At 40.8% G+C, this 17020-nt stretch overlaps 2 protein-coding genes across 6 annotated transcripts in view; one reads left to right on the plus strand and one right to left on the minus strand.

Annotated features, from left to right (window-relative positions):
- abi1a (abl-interactor 1a) overlaps positions 1-4115 on the minus strand; it is a 134759-nt gene extending 130644 nt beyond the window's left edge. For all 4 annotated transcript variants that reach the window (XM_083632138.1, XM_083632139.1, XM_083632137.1 and 1 more), the window contains exon 1: positions 3903-4115. In XM_083632138.1, the coding sequence (XP_083488264.1) occupies positions 3903-4019 (117 nt within the window). In that variant the 5' untranslated portion in view covers positions 4020-4115. The remainder of the gene's footprint in view (positions 1-3902) is intronic.
- A 4158-nt stretch (positions 4116-8273) lies between these two features.
- The window catches only part of acbd5a (acyl-CoA binding domain containing 5a), a 30799-nt gene continuing 22052 nt past the window's right edge, over positions 8274-17020 (plus strand). For both annotated transcript variants that reach the window (XM_083655849.1, XM_083655850.1), the window contains exons 1-6: positions 8274-8332; positions 8658-8779; positions 9742-9862; positions 14870-14942; positions 15497-15614; positions 16218-16445. In XM_083655849.1, the coding sequence (XP_083511975.1) occupies positions 8689-8779; positions 9742-9862; positions 14870-14942; positions 15497-15614; positions 16218-16445 (631 nt within the window). In that variant the 5' untranslated portion in view covers positions 8274-8332; positions 8658-8688. The remainder of the gene's footprint in view (positions 8333-8657; positions 8780-9741; positions 9863-14869; positions 14943-15496; positions 15615-16217; positions 16446-17020) is intronic.

Raw genomic sequence — 17020 nt, forward strand, 5'->3', positions numbered from 1 at the left:
GATAAGGAGCTCAAACAAAGGCTGTGTCTTTTTTTATTATCAATTATTTTATTTTAGCATTTCAGACAGCACCAATACATCACTGATGAATATTAACTAAGCTCTGGTTATCTGACCTATTTTCTAATGCAATGAATGTATGTACATTGTACAAGGAACATGTTTTCTTAAATAAACATCATTGCTGGACTATTTGTGATAAGCCTAATATTATTTTGAATATTCATCCACCATTCACTTTTCCATCTACATTTGGTAAAATGCTTAGAAAAAGTTTTACTTGGTCAAACCCAAAGATTCAGCTATATTTAGAATCAGAACATAACATAAGAGAAGACAACAATTCACTCAGACCAAATTTTTTTTTTTTTTTTTTTTTTTTAATTCAATTAAAAATTAATTAAAATATTCGAATATAATTCGAATATTAAAATGTATAAAGCACTGAAATTCGAATTTGATTATAGAGGGAGATTGACAGCCCTAGTGTGTGTGTGTGTGTGGATTGTCTGAATTGTCTAGTCTCGCTGGCCAGCCTCCTCTCCCTTCTGTCCGAGGAGTCTGGCGCCGCAGGTCTCCATAACAGGGATAAACCCTCCCCTGCTCTACTCTGCTCTCCCATTGGAGCGACTGTTTCAGTCGCTGCTGGATGTCTGCTCCCAGCTTATTACAAGCTCTGTCATTGGCTCCAACCATGTCAATCAGAGCGGCTTCCGCTCCAGCGAGACTAGAATTGTCTAACCCAGTGATACTCAACTCGCGGCCCAGGGGCCAGATGTGGCCCGCGATAGGGTGCCTAATGGCCCCCCGACCATTTAGACTAACCCATTATATTTGATTTGTTTCCCTATTTCTGCACACTGTGGTACCAAAACAGTCATGGAATTGTATAAATTTGGTATGGCTACAAAGCTCTTGTGAATCCAAAGAGCCCAATCATATTAATGTGTGATGAAATATGGCCTCATAGTAACCACTTCAAAATGTGATCATTGTTTGGATTTGTGGTGTAGTGCTATAAAGATGAGACCAGACATCTGTAATTGAACGTGCAACTTTAGTTGTCAGTTGCGACAGACCGGGAGGATACAACTGTGCAAAGCATGCTGGGAGCGACGTGACTCACGTAATGTTGTTTACTCCTAACATCCGCTGGGTGGTGCTGTAATACCACCCATAACAATAATTAAAAAAAAATTACTTGACCTTATACTGTATAAAATTACCTATTGTGAGGTCTAGGATAATCACAGCCTTGCTAAACTCTAGTCTAGACCCAGAATGCAGATACATAAAATTGTCCAGGTACATTGAAGTGTGTTTTTCTGAGCCATTTTCAGAAAATAGTGCTTCAATGTCATCCAATCATCAACACTGTCAACATTGTACAAATCTCCAATTCTCAAAAGTTGTTACACAGCATCACGTACCCCACGTACCCCCCCCCCCCCCAAGGTCAAGAGATGTTCAGGTGGTGTTTTGGGGAGATTTTAACTAATGCACTTTATTATTTTAGTTAAAGTAGTCACAGTGTTTCTTATTCTCTAGGCTCTGCACTTTGCTCTCAAAGTGCACCAGATTGATTCATTTTTACTTTAAAATGTACAGAATTTTCTCCCGGGGGGGCATGACCCCGGAGCCCCCCGGGATATATCAAAGCAGGATATATCAAAATCTCACTCCAGCCAGATACCCAAAGTTGGCAACCCTGTAGTAACCACTGAGCCACCATCCAAAAGGACAGAACTGAAATCATGACCCAACATAAGTTTCAATTTAACATAAACTGAAAGCCCTAACAGTAAAAGTAGGTTTTTGTTTACTGCCAAAAGGGCGTAACCACACTTACTGTATGTCCTTTTGACACTGAACTGTTAGAAGATTCTAACAGCAATTAGGTCAGCTCAAAATGCATGCTGACATGAGTAATACTAGCATGGTAGCATCACCACATCATCTTTAGTATCCTAAGCATATCCTAATTAATATTCTAGATGAATATTGGATGAATATAAATATGTTAATATCCCCATCCCATGAAATACTTCGGCTATAGATTCAAAATGTTACTGCTGCTGCTATAGCTAAAGTTATCCCTTGGTGTTATGAGGAGTTTTACAGGTCTTTGACTGTGTCCCAGCACACATCAATAAGTTATGAAGGAGCTACAAAAATGTATTATACTAGAAAAACAAAAAACAAGTCGTTTAGATGAATCAAAAAGTAGTTTCTTATATCTATAGATGTTTATTAAGAAGGTTGATAAAAAGTTTTTAACAGGAAAAAAAAACTTAATTTGTTTTGTCTCTCCTGTAAAATCTACTATAACGCACTTACGCCCCTTTGGCTCCAAGCCCTCATTATTGTGCTATTTTGGGAAATCTATTCATTGTGGATGTGCCTGATATCTCTATAACTCATACTTAGCCTTGTATATTCTTACAAAACTATTGGGCAGAATGCTTGGAATATACAGTAGATGTGGTGATATTAAGTATGCATAAATAGATTATCTCCAGCTCCACATTGTTGCTTCAGTGTATGAAGTATACTGTAGGCTAATGGAGAATAGCCACATTGACAAATAGCCACATCCCAGAGCTTTAGATCAGACTTCCTCAGATAGTGGGGGGGGGGGGGGGACTGCCAAGGAGAAGAAGAAAGTATCTGTATCTGTGTATAATTGGCACAAAGCTTCAGAGGCCTTGCCTTACACGGCCGAAACCATGAGGACGAGGACAGGAACTGCCCAGAAAAGTAAATTACAGGGAGCCCTGGTCCTGGGGGAGGACAGCTGGAATGGACACACCCTCTCCGGCTGATATGGTGGGCTGTCTTCCTGCTCCGTGGCCAGAAATATGTTTTCTCACCACTGCCTGGCTGTCACTCGCATATTCTTTCTAAAGTCACATGCTGACTTTTCCAGGAGGATTTCTGCAGCTATCATCTCACCACTAAACAATATAGAAGGACGTCGACGGGCATCTGGCACTGATCAACTATGAGAACAATTTCACTTTGATGTTTACATCAAAATACTGTCAAAAACATCGTCCTAAAGCAGCAGCAAGCAATTAAAAAACATGAATACACTGATACTGCTGATACTTCCACACACAAAAACACATCAACTTAGAGCTGAATCACAAGCATTTTAGCTGAATCCAAGCAGTCCCATTATTGCAGATTAAACCAGGTTCAGTTCAGGAATCAATATCTCCAACCTTTATTGACCAAGTAAAAAATAAGAAGTAAAAAATAATGGCCTTAGAGTTGTTAAGAAATATTGGGCATCAATAAAAGCCGACTTCAGCTGAATAAATTAGAACATAGAAGTCACTATAATATTCTAAATAAATTAAGATTGAGTCTGTGGTATCCGATAGTGAGTTTAATGACTTTAGTATGGTGTTTTACATATGTGCTATGTTATATCTGTAGTTTTTATGTGACATAATATAGTGTGCTAAAATGTGTTGCAGTTCTTTCTCGTCGGGGTAAACTTTCCTGCCAATGAAATTTAAACATGTTAACGGCTCAAACATGTTCAACAACCGAACATTGCTGTAAAACATATGGCCCTGTCTATCAGCAGTGAGTGTGAAAGCCGTTTTGACACAAGACTAGCCTATATTTTTTTTTAGAGTAGACACACCCTCTGTGTAAACGAACTAAATGTAATCAATGATGTGATCCGTCCGGTTTAGATACATGCGGACTGCAGTAAATCTTCTTAATTCACCGCTAGAGAAGCTCTTTGGGCGGATATGATATAATTTCAACAACCATGTCCAGTTTCTTTATCCACATTTCCTGTCCCAGCCGTTCACCCACCACCAGGCTTCACGACAAAGGAGGTGATGGTGATAGAAGCTTCGAAACAGATTGATCCGCTCTCTTACCTGGACATAATTGTTCTCGCAGTAGTCTGCTACTCTGGTGAGGTTTTGGTAACTCTCCACAAGCGCTCTCTTGCCGGCCGGGATCTCTTCCTCTAACAGCATTTGTAGCTCTGCCATCTTAACATGTCTCCGTCCACAAACGCAGAGCAGAGCAGAGCAGAGCCTCCCTTCCCTTCGCCTTTTCCCTTTGAAACAGCCACTGGCTGCTCCGCTCTCTCTGCCTGCCGAGCTTGGCGAGAAAAAAACTATTGTGAGATTCCTGCCCTCAAGAGCGGCGCCGAAGATCGTCTATGTTTGGGAAGAGGAATCACTGACTCAATAGATGAGGGGGCGTTTTTTCAACCCAGGGCCCAGCTCATTGACAGGCCCAGCTTAGATGACGACTACAAGTGCCTGGGCCCAGTTGCACAAAGCCCCTCAGGTTACGATTTCCCTTTGGGTCAGAGTTAAAGTGTGCATAAAATAGAATCGGCTGCCCAAAACACCCTTAAATCTTGTGCTTATGTTTTCCTTAAAATGTTTATCCTTATGGAGAAGATTTAAGGGTGTTTTGTGCAGCCGATTCTATTTTATGGACACCTTAACTCTGACCCTAAGGGAAATCTTAACCTAAGGTGCTTTGTGCAACTGGGCCCTGGTCCTTTCAAATCAAATTGATTGAAATTGAAAATGTATATGATTGTAGTAGGCTCTCATCATGACCACACCCCCTTCTCAGGGGAAAGGATCCAGCGTCTCACAAGAGTGGACTGTAGCCTACAAGAAGCCAAAAACACTTTAAACAAACTATTCGATATGCTGAAGAGTTGCTGTGTTGTTGGTTTCACTAACAATAAAAAAAAAGATCTTCGATTGCTTTTTTTATACTGGAGTGACAACGTCAATGTAAATATTGATGAATGTAACAGCACTGTTCATTATTTAAAAATGAGGGTCACTGGAGGGATTTAGAGTGCTCCGAAATGAAAACCTGTGACCCTCCCTCTGACCAAAATATATTTTTCCTTGGCCCTCCCCAAGCGATTGGGAAAAAGTGATTGACCCTCCAATGTTATATTGTTTTCGCTGGCAAAACGATGTTCAGTGTCAATAAAATCATAGGAGTCCCGAGTGGTAGCGAGTAGGTTGGTTAAACTCACTCCCCAGTATAAAGGCCCGTTAACCAGCTCCGCCAAGTGGTTAACGTGTGTGCGTGAGGTCGGTGGATCAAATCCCACTCCACCCCTGGGCAAGCCCTTAACCTGGGTACTTGCTTCCAGTGCTGTCAACACAATGCAGGTTACATTGTTGTCATGACTGAGACTGAATGTCCAGTGGGTGTGGAATGAGTTTGGGGGGTGAGTGTAACCAAATGACTGCGAGTCCTCTTGAGTCCCGAGTGGTAGCGAGCAGAAGCGTCATGCCTATTGAAACTTTTTGGGGGGGAAATATTATTATTTATTTTTTGCAAAATTCATAGCATGGCGGCCATTAGTAGTGCAGCATCTATCCCCTTTTCAAACATGTGAAAATGAAATTATGTTAGTTATTATACGCATAGTTTGCATAGTAAGTTAGTTGGCTACTTGTGCCAGGCAGCTAAAGAATTGTAATGTTAGCCATCCCTCAATCATATTTACATGTCATGTAGAGCAAGCTCGGTAAAAAATAATATCACCAGCACAGACTTTGGATGAAAAGAGGCATTTATGAGCAGCGTCGAGCTTTCTAACCCCGACGTTGAGAAGCTATGAACCCTTCTTGTCAAATATGTGGCTTTGAAATGTTTCTGTGACACTTGTAAATATGTCCGTATCGCTGATTTAGACGGCTTGGGAGCCAAAGTCGCAGGCAAGTCTATGTACGGAGACGGGACTCTTTCTAGGGTAGCATAGTCTACACGGAAAGAGGAAAGAGGAGAAACGGGGCTATGTAGAAGCTAGTGTAGAAGTGAGTGACTAAGCTAATAATAACCATAACAGCACATAATAAGTGACAAAAAATAACAGCACAAATAATTGACAAACATTTCTAAATCAATACAGTATTTACTCTAATGAGAAAAGGAACAATTATTGATGGTTAAAACGGAATAATGACATCACAACAGTCTAATCCTAATGCTAATTTAAAATGAAATATTCCTCTAAATCAGTCATCGGCCAACATCCCCAACCCCCATCCCCCCCCCCCCCCCCCAAAGGCCCATTAACCAGCTCTGCCTCTTGGCATAGTGGTTAGCGCATGCACTTTGCACTTAAAGATGTCTTACTTGATATGTAAGAGTGGAGTGGGGTGGAGAATTCATGGTCAAACTCACGATGGTGAGATGCTAAAGCCACTGAAACACACACAGTGACAGAGAGAGGGAGTGGGGCAAAGGGTCTGACCTGTGCAAACCTGCACAGCTTACTTCAACACCTGGGTGTGACTTTTTACTAAGTTTTCATTGACCCTGCACGGTGCACCTAAGTTCAGTTTTGGATTGAGTTGTGCGCTCACTTGGTGAGTCTGGACATTGTTTTACTGTAGGCCTACAGTACCGGTATGTCATTGTGTTTTGTTGTAGGCGATTGTTTTATTTATTTTGCATTGTTTAATTCTATTTATTGTATCTCATTTATTTATTTTTTGTTCGGCACTTTGTAAACTGCTGTTTTTGAAAAGTGCTTCACAAATAAAGAGTATTATTACTTTCTTATTATTATATTGTTATTATATTAGGGTTAGGCTACTACTGTAGGCCTATATACATACTTGGCATTTTGTGATTTTATGACACAAGAATAACACATCCACACCACACAACAAAAATATTTATTAAAAAAATATAAGCACTGAAATGACAACACTGAGCAGAAAACAGGAGACTCTGGCCTGACGATTAGATTTGTGGTACCCGGTTCGAAAGGCAGAGTGAAAGGTCTTGCTGATCACATCACTGACACCCCCCCCCCCCACACACACACACACACACACACACGCACGCACACACACACACACACACACACACACACACACACACACACACACACACACACACACACACACACACACACACACACACACACACACACACACACACACACACACACACACACACACACACACACTTAGGGGGGGTGTCCGAGAAGAGCCTGGTGACGCGAGGTTAGGGGGGGGTGGGTGGGGGCACAACAAAAAAAACACCGGAGCCTGAGGATGCTGGGATATGTAGTCACACTCACAATGTACACAGTGGATACAGTGACCGTCCTGTATGCGTGATTTCGAATCGCACATAGATTACGCAAAAACCACGCCCTGTGCCCGCCTACGCAGCAGTCAAGCGCCGGGATTGGCCAGGAGCAAGTATTTTGTCTTCTTTTGACAGCTGGAATCTCCCACACCACAAATCGCTGGGCACGCAGCCCAGCGATTTCATGAACCAACTGAATTGCTCTTGATAGGGGACATTGAAATTAATTATTAGTGTATTAACGCCAATGAAAACGTAACACAAGCTTTTTTAACACACAATCGATTTTTAAACATTTATTTCAAAACATCATTGTAAAATTCCTTTAGCCAAAGCTTGCGTAACCTATGTGCGATTCGAAATCACGCATCCGTGACGAGGCCGAAACATTATCATCACCTTTGATATTTTAACCAGTGTTGGGCAAGTTACTTTCAAAATGTAATATACTACATATTACTAGTTACTTTCATGTGAAAGTAATACGTTACTTTACAATATTACTGTCTGTGTAGAGTAACTCATTACTTATTACACTACTTTTGCATTACTTTTACCAAAACAACAGCAGCAGCAGAATGACATTGCTGCCCCGGAACCATCCCGAAAAATAATTTCAACCGCCTTGAAGTCAGTGTAAACAATCCAAAATTCAAATGTTATTCTTTTCCTTTGTTATTGTCATCTATAGTGGTTATTTGCATAAAAACAGACAGTTTGATTAGGAAATGATTGTATCTTTTTTAAATATGTGCTTTGATTTAATCAAATGTAACTCAATTTGTAACTTGAGTTACTTGACAAAGTAACTGGTATAATATTACTGAAATCCTATAAGTAATAAGTTATATTACTGAGTTACTGCTAAAAGTAATATATTACATGTAATATGTTACTTTTGTAATGGGTTACCCCCATCACTGATTTTAACTCTACACTTTTCTCGATTTATTTGCATAATATTCTGAAAAAATTCAACTGTAAGACGCTTACTGTACTTTAAACTGCATTTCCACTAAGCCGTCTACTGGTCAGGTGGAGCATTGTGGGTCGTGTAGTTAAATAGATAGTCGCTCAAGGTCCATCTTTCCTGTCAAAAAACTACATCTCCCACTGCACACTGCGTCTGGCGTTATTCTTCTGTTCATGGCGTCTGTTCGCGAGCAAAAGACAGGTCGGCTTCTTACAAGCAGATAGGCCAGACTATTTCGTGGTAAGTGCCTACTATTTTTCAGCTTTCTGGTAGATAATTAATCAGTGTAGATGGTATTAACCATAAATATTTGGTTAGTTAGAGGCATGTCGCATACTAAACACAGTGCCCTAGATACATAAACGACACAGCTTCCTCCTAGTCCTACTGGTGGCTTTCTCAAAGAAGTATGTTGTTTTTGTTTTTGTCGTAACAAGGTTATGGGTTAACGCCATTGTTGCAAAGTGTGATTTTATTTCCTGATATCAGCAAACACAAAGAAATGTCTCGGTGTCACTTGAAACTTCTGCATGTCTCATATTGCAGTTGCGTGTTTATTTTGCAGGTTTTCTAGGCTAATCGTCCATCTGAGTGACATGATGGAGTGTGTCAGTGTGGATGAAGGGCGTGTGACGGAGGCGAGGTTTGAAGCAGCCGTCAAAGTGATCAAAAGTCTACCTCCAGACGGTGAGTGACAGCTACCAATCTGCAGCTTCACTCCAGCTTTGCATGTTTAAACCAGGCTCTGAATCCAGACTGTGTTCAGAGCAAGTTGTGTTACAGGTTGGATACTAGCAGGTGCAAGGTGCAGCATCTTGGTGTGAATGAACACTTTGGAAGCAGCACATTGCAATCTTGTAGTACAGACTTGCTTCTACCACTTAATTTAATAATGCAATATCTTTTGACAGTCCATCTAATATTCTTTCTAATAATTCTAACAACTCTCGTCTCAAATCCTCCATATCTTTGTTGTTGATTATAATTCTGTGGTTTTACAGCAAAACTTGAGCAATTACCAGTGACCAAGTCAACTTTGAGTCACAAGTCAGTCTCAAGTCTTGAGGCACATGTCACAAGTCTAATTTTAGATGGCTGAGTCAAGTCAAGTCCATTTCTTAATGCCAAATCTATGTACTGTAGACGAACACCAACAAGTCAATTTAATAATGAAATCTAACAAATATTTAGTCCAATAACAGTCCTCGATAACAAAATATCTATGACTTTTCAATGCAATAGGGTTAATTAATAGGATGAAAAAATCAAAAATTGAAGAAAGGAGCTGTTAGGAATTTAAATGACAAAATTGAATTGGAAGTAATAGGATCTAAATTTAATAGGATAAAAACTTTTAGTTTGATTTCTATAATCCGTTTCAGCTTCAATCATTCCATACAGATTCAGAAAACAGAATTTAAATTCAGTCGTCTGCTGGAACAAATCTCATCACTTTCAATCTCATTTGCACAAACACAAGGTCATCAAAGTACAAGTCAAAGTCGAGGCCCAAGTTACCAGAACCAAAGTCAAGCCTCAAGTATTCTGTTCATTCATAAAGTCATGTCTCAAGCAATTAAAACTGACTAATGGCTTATAATGGCTGGATTTCAATTCTGTATTTAATGTGTTAATTTTCTTTCTCTCAGGTTCTTTTCAGCCATCCAATGACATGATGCTCAAATTCTACAGTTACTACAAGCAAGCCACACTGGGCCCCTGCAACATCCCCCGGCCCGGCTTCTGGGATGCTGTTGGAAAAGCTAAATGGTAATGGAGAATGGAAATGCATGGTTTATCAATAAATTCTTATTTAAATGCACATGTGGTTCCTACACAGGTCTGGAAATGTATAGAAAATGTATTTCCAGATATTGATAAGTTTGGAAATTGCACAAAGAAGTTACAGAAAAAATATTGTTGTACTCTCCGACACATTCTCTACATTTTTACATCTTTTTCATTTAATATATTCTGATATTTGCCCTCTAGTCTCAGGTTATGTGAATGTTCAGTGCTCTCTGGATTTGCTTTAGAACATTACTCCTGCCCTCTAGTCCCAGGTTATGTGAATGTTAGTGCTCTCTGGATTTGCTTTAGAACGTTACTCCTGCCCTCTAGTCTCAGGTTATGTGAATGTTAGTGCTCTCTGGATTTGCTTTAGAATGTTACTCCTGCCCTCTAGTCTCAGGTTATGTGAATGTTCAGTGTTCTCTAGATTTGCTTTAGAATGTTACTCCTGCCCTCTAGTCTCAGTTTATGTGAATGTTCAGTGCTCTCTGGATTTGCTTTAGAACGTTACTCCTGCCCTCTAGTCTCAGGTTATGTGAATGTTCAGTGCTCTCTAGATTTGCTTTAGAACGTTAGTCCTGCCCTCTAGTCTCAGGTTATGTGAATGTTCAGTGCTCTCTGGATTTGCTTTAGAACATTACTCCTGCCCTCTAGTCTCAGGTTATGTGAATGTTCAGTGCTCTCTAGATTTGCTTTAGAACGTTACTCCTGCCCTCTAGTCTCAGGTTATGTGAATGTTCAGTGCTCTCTGGATTTGCTTTAGAACGTTACTCCTGCCCTCTAGTCTGAGGTTATGTGAATGTTCAGTGCTCTCTAGATTTGCTTTTGAATGTTACTCCTGCCCTCTAGTCTCAGGTTATGTGAATGTTAGTGCTCTCTGGATTTGCTTTAGAACGTTACTTCTGCCCTCTAGTCTCAGGTTATGTGAATGTTCAGTGTTCTCTAGATTTGCTTTTGAACGTTACTCCTGCCCTCTAGTCTCAGGTTATGTGAATGTTCAGTGCTCTCTAGATTTGCTTTAGAACGTTACTTCTGCCCTCTAGTCTCAGGTTATGTGAATGTTAGTGCTCTCTGGATTTGCTTTAGAACGTTACTCCTGCCCTCTAGTCTCAGGTTATGTGAATGTTAGTGCTCTCTGGATTTGCTTTAGAACGTTACTCCTGCCCTCTAGTCTCAGGTTATGTGAATGTTCAGTGCTCTCTGGATTTGCTTTAGAACGTTACTCCTGCCCTCTAGTCTCAGGTTATGTGAATGTTCAGTGCTCTCTGGATTTGCTTTAGAACGTTACTCCTGCCCTCTAGTCTCAGTTTATTGTATTATGTTCAGTGCTCTCTGGGTTTGCTTTAGAACGTTACTTACTTCTTTCTGCCCTCTAGTCTCAGGTTATGTGAATGTCCAGTGCTCTCTGGATTTGCTTTAGAACGTTACTTCTGCCCTCTAGTCTCAGGTTATGTGAATGTTCAGTGCTCTCTGGATTTGCTTTAGAACATTACTCCTGCCCTCTAGTCTCAGGTTATTGTATTATGTTCAGTGCTCTCTGGATTTGCTTTTGAACGTTACTCCTGCCCTCTAGTCTCAGGTTATGTGAATGTTCAGTGCTCTCTAGATTTGCTTTAGAACGTTACTCCTGCCCTCTAGTCTCAGGTTATGTGAATGTTCAGTGCTCTCTAGATTTGCTTTAGAACATTACTCCTGCCCTCTAGTCTCAGGTTATGTGAATGTTCAGTGCTCTCTAGATTTGCTTTAGAACGTTACTTCTGCCCTCTAGTCTCAGTTTATGTGAATGTTAGTGCTCTCTGGATTTGCTTTAGAACGTTACTCCTGCCCTCTAGTCTCAGGTTATGTGAATGTTAGTGCTCTCTGGATTTGCTTTAGAACGTTACTCCTGCCCTCTAGTCTCAGGTTATGTGAATGTTCAGTGCTCTCTGGATTTGCTTTAGAACGTTACTCCTGCCCTCTAGTCTCAGGTTATGTGAATGTTCAGTGCTCTCTGGATTTGCTTTAGAACGTTACTCCTGCCCTCTAGTCTCAGTTTATTGTATTATGTTCAGTGCTCTCTGGGTTTGCTTTAGAACGTTACTTACTTCTTTCTGCCCTCTAGTCTCAGGTTATGTGAATGTCCAGTGCTCTCTGGATTTGCTTTAGAACGTTACTTCTGCCCTCTAGTCTCAGGTTATGTGAATGTTCAGTGCTCTCTAGATTTGCTTTAGAATGTTACTCCTGCCCTCTAGTCTCAGGTTATGTGAATGTTCAGTGCTCTCTGGATTTGCTTTAGAACGTTACTCCTGCCCTCTAGTCTCAGGTTATGTGAATGTTCAGTGCTCTCTGGATTTGCTTTAGAACATTACTCCTGCCCTCTAGTCTCAGGTTATTGTATTATGTTCAGTGCTCTCTGGATTTGCTTTTGAACGTTACTCCTGCCCTCTAGTCTCAGGTTATGTGAATGTTCAGTGCTCTCTAGATTTGCTTTAGAATGTTACTCCTGCCCTCTACTCTCAGGTTATGTGAATGTTCAGTGCTCTCTAGATTTGCTTTTGAATGTTACTCCTGCCCTCTAGTCTCAGGTTATGTGAATGTTCAGTGCTCTCTGGATTTGCTTTAGAACGTTAGTCCTGCCCTCTAGTCTCAGGTTATGTGAATGTTCAGTGCTCTCTGGATTTGCTTTAGAACGTTACTCCTGCCCTCTAGTCTCAGGTTATGTGAATGTTAGTGCTCTCTGGATTTGCTTTAGAACGTTACTCCTGCCCTCTAGTCTCAGGTTATGTGAATGTTCAGTGCTCTCTAGATTTGCTTTAGAACGTTACTCCTGCCCTCTAGTCTCAGGTTATGTGAATGTTCAGTGCTCTCTAGATTTGCTTTAGAACGTTACTCCTGCCCTCTAGTCTCAGGTTATGTGAATGTTCAGTGCTCTCTGGATTTGCTTTAGAACGTTACTCCTGCCCTCTAGTCTCAGGTTATGTGAATGTTCAGTGCTCTCTGGATTTGCTTTAGAACGTTACTCCTGCCCTCTAGTCTCAGGTTATGTGAATGTTAGTGCTCTCTAGATTTGCTTTAGAATGTTACTCCTGCCCTCTAGTCTCAGGTTATGTGAATGTTCAGTGCTCTCTAGATTTGCTTTAGAACATTACTCCTGCCCTCTAGTCTCAGGTTATGTGAATGTTCAGTGCTCTCTGGATTTGCTTTAGAACGTTACTCCTGCCCTCTAGTCTCAGGTTATGTGAATGTTAGTGCTCTCTAGATTTGCTTTAGAACGTTACTCCTGCCCTCTAGTCTCAGGTTATGTGAATGTTCAGTGCTCTCTGGATTTGCTTTAGAACATTACTCCTGCCCTCTAGTCTCAGGTTATGTGAATGTTCAGTGCTCTCTGGATTTGCTTTAGAACGTTACTCCTGCCCTCTAGTCTCAGGTTATGTGAATGTTCAGTGCTCTCTGGATTTGCTTTAGAACGTTACTCCTGCCCTCTAGTCTCAGGTTATGTGAATGTTAGTGCTCTCTAGATTTGCTTTAGAACGTTACTTCTGCCCTCTAGTCTCAGGTTATGTGAATGTTCAGTGCTCTCTGGATTTGCTTTTGAACATTACTCCTGCCCTCTAGTCTCAGGTTATTGTATTATGTTCAGTGCTCTCTGGATTTGCTTTAGAATGTTACTCCTGCCCTCTAGTCTCAGGTTATGTGAATGTTTAGTGCTCTCTGGATTTGCTTTAGAATGTTACTCCTGCCCTCTAGTCTCAGGTTATGTGAATGTTCAGTGCTCTCTGGATTTGCTTTAGAATGTTACTCCTGCCCTCTAGTCTCAGGTTATGTGAATGTTCAGTGCTCTCTGGATTTGCTTTAGAACGTTACTCCTGCCCTCTAGTCTCAGGTTATGTGAATGTTCAGTGCTCTCTGGATTTGCTTTAGAACGTTACTCCTGCCCTCTAGTCTCAGGTTATGTGAATGTTCAGTGCTCTCTAGATTTGCTTTAGAACGTTACTCCTGCCCTCTAGTCTCAGGTTATGTGAATGTTCAGTGCTCTCTAGATTTGCTTTAGAACATTACTCCTGCCCTCTAGTCTCAGGTTATTGTATTATGTTCAGTGCTCTCTGGATTTGCTTTAGAACATTACTCCTGCCCTCTAGTCTCAGGTTATTGTATTATGTTCAGTGCTCTCTGGATTTGCTTTAGAACGTTACTCCTGCCCTCTAGTCCCAGTTTATGTGAATGTCCAGTGCTCTCTGGATTTGCTTTAGAACATTACTCCTGCCCTCTAGTCTCAGTTTATGTGAATGTTAGTGCTCTCTGGATTTGCTTTAGAACGTTACTCCTGCCCTCTAGTCTCAGTTTATGTGAATGTTCAAACAGTTCAGTGCTCTCTGAACAGGGTGAATTGTTGTGTGGACAGAGAGAGCAGGACGAGTGAGTGTGACTTGGAATGTAACCTCTTACCCACTTAGCTCGGTAACTTTTCTCATGTTTCAGTCACATTGGACAATGAGTGGAACATGTCAAAACAAAAGATTGCAAAAGTACTTATTTTAGGAGCAGCGCTAGTTATTAAAGATCTGGTAACTGGTTATGATTCAGATTCAATCGGTCACAACCCCCCGATCCATCCCCCTCCCCCCCGCAGGTTGTCAGCTCCTCTTTATTTATTTAGGTTTAGGCCTTTGATCCTGAACAAACACAGACACACTGACCTCAGATAAACTCACACTGTTGTGCTTCACAAAGCTGAGAGCGGCAAGTGTTCAAAACAGAGAAACACAAGATTTACAAATCAGTCTGACATAAATCAAATTAAGTAAATACAAAATATATAAATAAGCAAAGGAAAAGAAAATTACTAGGCAGCAGCGGGAGGGATTTAGGATACACAGTGATAGCACACAGTCAGATTTCATTTTCATATTTCAGTATTTCATTTCAAAACTGACTTTGATTAACTAGATTCCCTATATTGAAGAAGCCTTTCTTTTTTACGTGATAAATAACGCGCAATTTGTTTAGGGATGCATGGAATTCTCTTGGAGAAATGCCAAAGGAAGACGCGATGACTGCCTATGTTGACGAAATGAAGCTGGTATGTTTTTTCTCTCTCAATAATTTTACTTTGAGTGCAGATAGAAGGCATTGATGTCACAGTGGTAATACGTATGCATCCTAGCAATTTGATTTCTAATCGGAAACTATTTTGTTCTAATTTGTACACTACCAGTCAAAAGTTTGGACACGCCACATCTTTATTTATTTTAACTATTTCCCACATTTTTAGAATAACATTAATGACATCAAAACTATGAAATAACACAAATGGAATTATGCAGTGACCAAAAAAGTGTTCAACAAATCAAAACTATCTCATATTTTAAATTCTTTAATTAAAGTAGCCGCCCTTTGTCTTAATGGCAAGGCAATGGCTTTTGAAATAAATTCATACATAGGCATCAACTTTACTATTTATATTTGTCTAAAAATACAAATTTCAAGCATTTAAGCATAATCCTTTAGATCAAAGTGGCTTTAAGAGAATGAAAAACATAGTGCATTCAATCATTGACTGGTAGTGTATATTGATTAGGACTTTGAGATAAGATATTGTTGAATCTAACTGACTTTACTGTATTCGTGGTGTAGATCCTAGAAGGCATGCCCATCACAGACGAGGTGGAGGAGCTCTTGCGGGTCCTCGGTCCATTCTATGAGCTGGTGGACGAGAAGAAAAAGATCAGTCAGATATCAGACCTGAGCACAGGTACGTTCAGCGAGCAGCTGGATCTCATCCGTCATTTACCTTCACTGAAATGTCAAGTATGTGTAACCTTCTTTAACCTTGAACCTTCTTCTCATCATACCTGTACATCATAGCCCGTTTGACAAAGTTTGCTAGGCAACTTGACGGCAAGTACATCACTGTGTGTGAATCCCTGCCTATACACGGTTTCCTTTTGTCTGGTGATGTAGCTTAGCTTAGCACACGCTTTGTCCCCTGCTGTAGTTCAGATGCTTGTAGTTCTCAGTAGAAAGTAGAAGTCCAATTTTGGATGCTATATTAGTGGAATAGAGGATGTGGTAACTTGGGATTTGATTTAATCTGACACAGATAAATCCAAGCTTTATCTGTGTCGATGCCTTGAAAACTCTTCTGCTTTATAGCTGTTCCTATACTGTGTGGGTATTTTGTTCAGCTCAAAACATTCTCCATTCCATTTAGCTGATCCACTGAGTATAAAATGTAGTGATTCTTGTAAATAGACACTGACGGCAGAGTGTAGTTTCCATTTGATTCTCATGTAAAGAAAGTAGAATCAGCCTTACCGTTAAAGGGAGTAAAGCCGGTGTTGCTGTTGCTGTGCAGGGTTTGGGTCGTTGATGTCATCGATGCCGTCAAAGAGCGTCGCCAAGAGCATCGTCAGGACCATGGAGCTAAATGGCACTTTGGAGAGCTGGCCGGGCAGGGGCAAACCACACGAGAAGGTCCTGGAACTGAGGGACAACGAGGGGGAAGACGAGGAAGACGAGGAAGACGAGGAGGAGGAGGAGGAAGAAGAGGAAGACGAAGTTGTGATAGAGGACATAAAAAAAGGTAATGTAATGTAATGCAGTACAAGAAATGTTGAAATAACAACCAGGAAATGATGTCGGTGTCATAAAAAGGCCAGTAGGATATTTTCATCTTTTGATGAGGACTGAGGTGGGAGTTTAGGCTTGGACAGATTAAGCCAATGGGGAAGTACGAAAAACTACAGTTCCTCAAATGGCCACTTGAGACTGGCTGGAAAAGGGAGTAATTCCCCATTCACTCCCATGTTAACTCATTCCCCACCAGAGGTTTTGAGAATAAGGTCGCTTTCACATATAAGCTGGTGGACTCTGGGGGGTGAGGTTGCAACATTGTTTGCGATTTTCATTTGGTCTGGTTCTCTTTCACACAGCAATTTGTCACAAGAGCACCAAGTTTTCTAAACAATGTCACGTGGTCGAAACAGTCACTCGTCTATTGGACAGAATAGAGAAGGGAAATCTCTCCTCTCTCCAGCAGGCTTCATGCCTGGCTGAGGGCTGACTGAACAAGTGAATCCGCAAAACACAAACCATGGAGCAACACCACCTGCGATATTGGGATTTCTGGTTTTACTTTGGTGTTACTATCAAATAAAT

Source organism: Poromitra crassiceps (genome assembly GCF_964638095.1).
Source record: "Poromitra crassiceps genome assembly, chromosome: 2".
NCBI lineage: Eukaryota > Metazoa > Chordata > Actinopteri > Beryciformes > Melamphaidae > Poromitra > Poromitra crassiceps.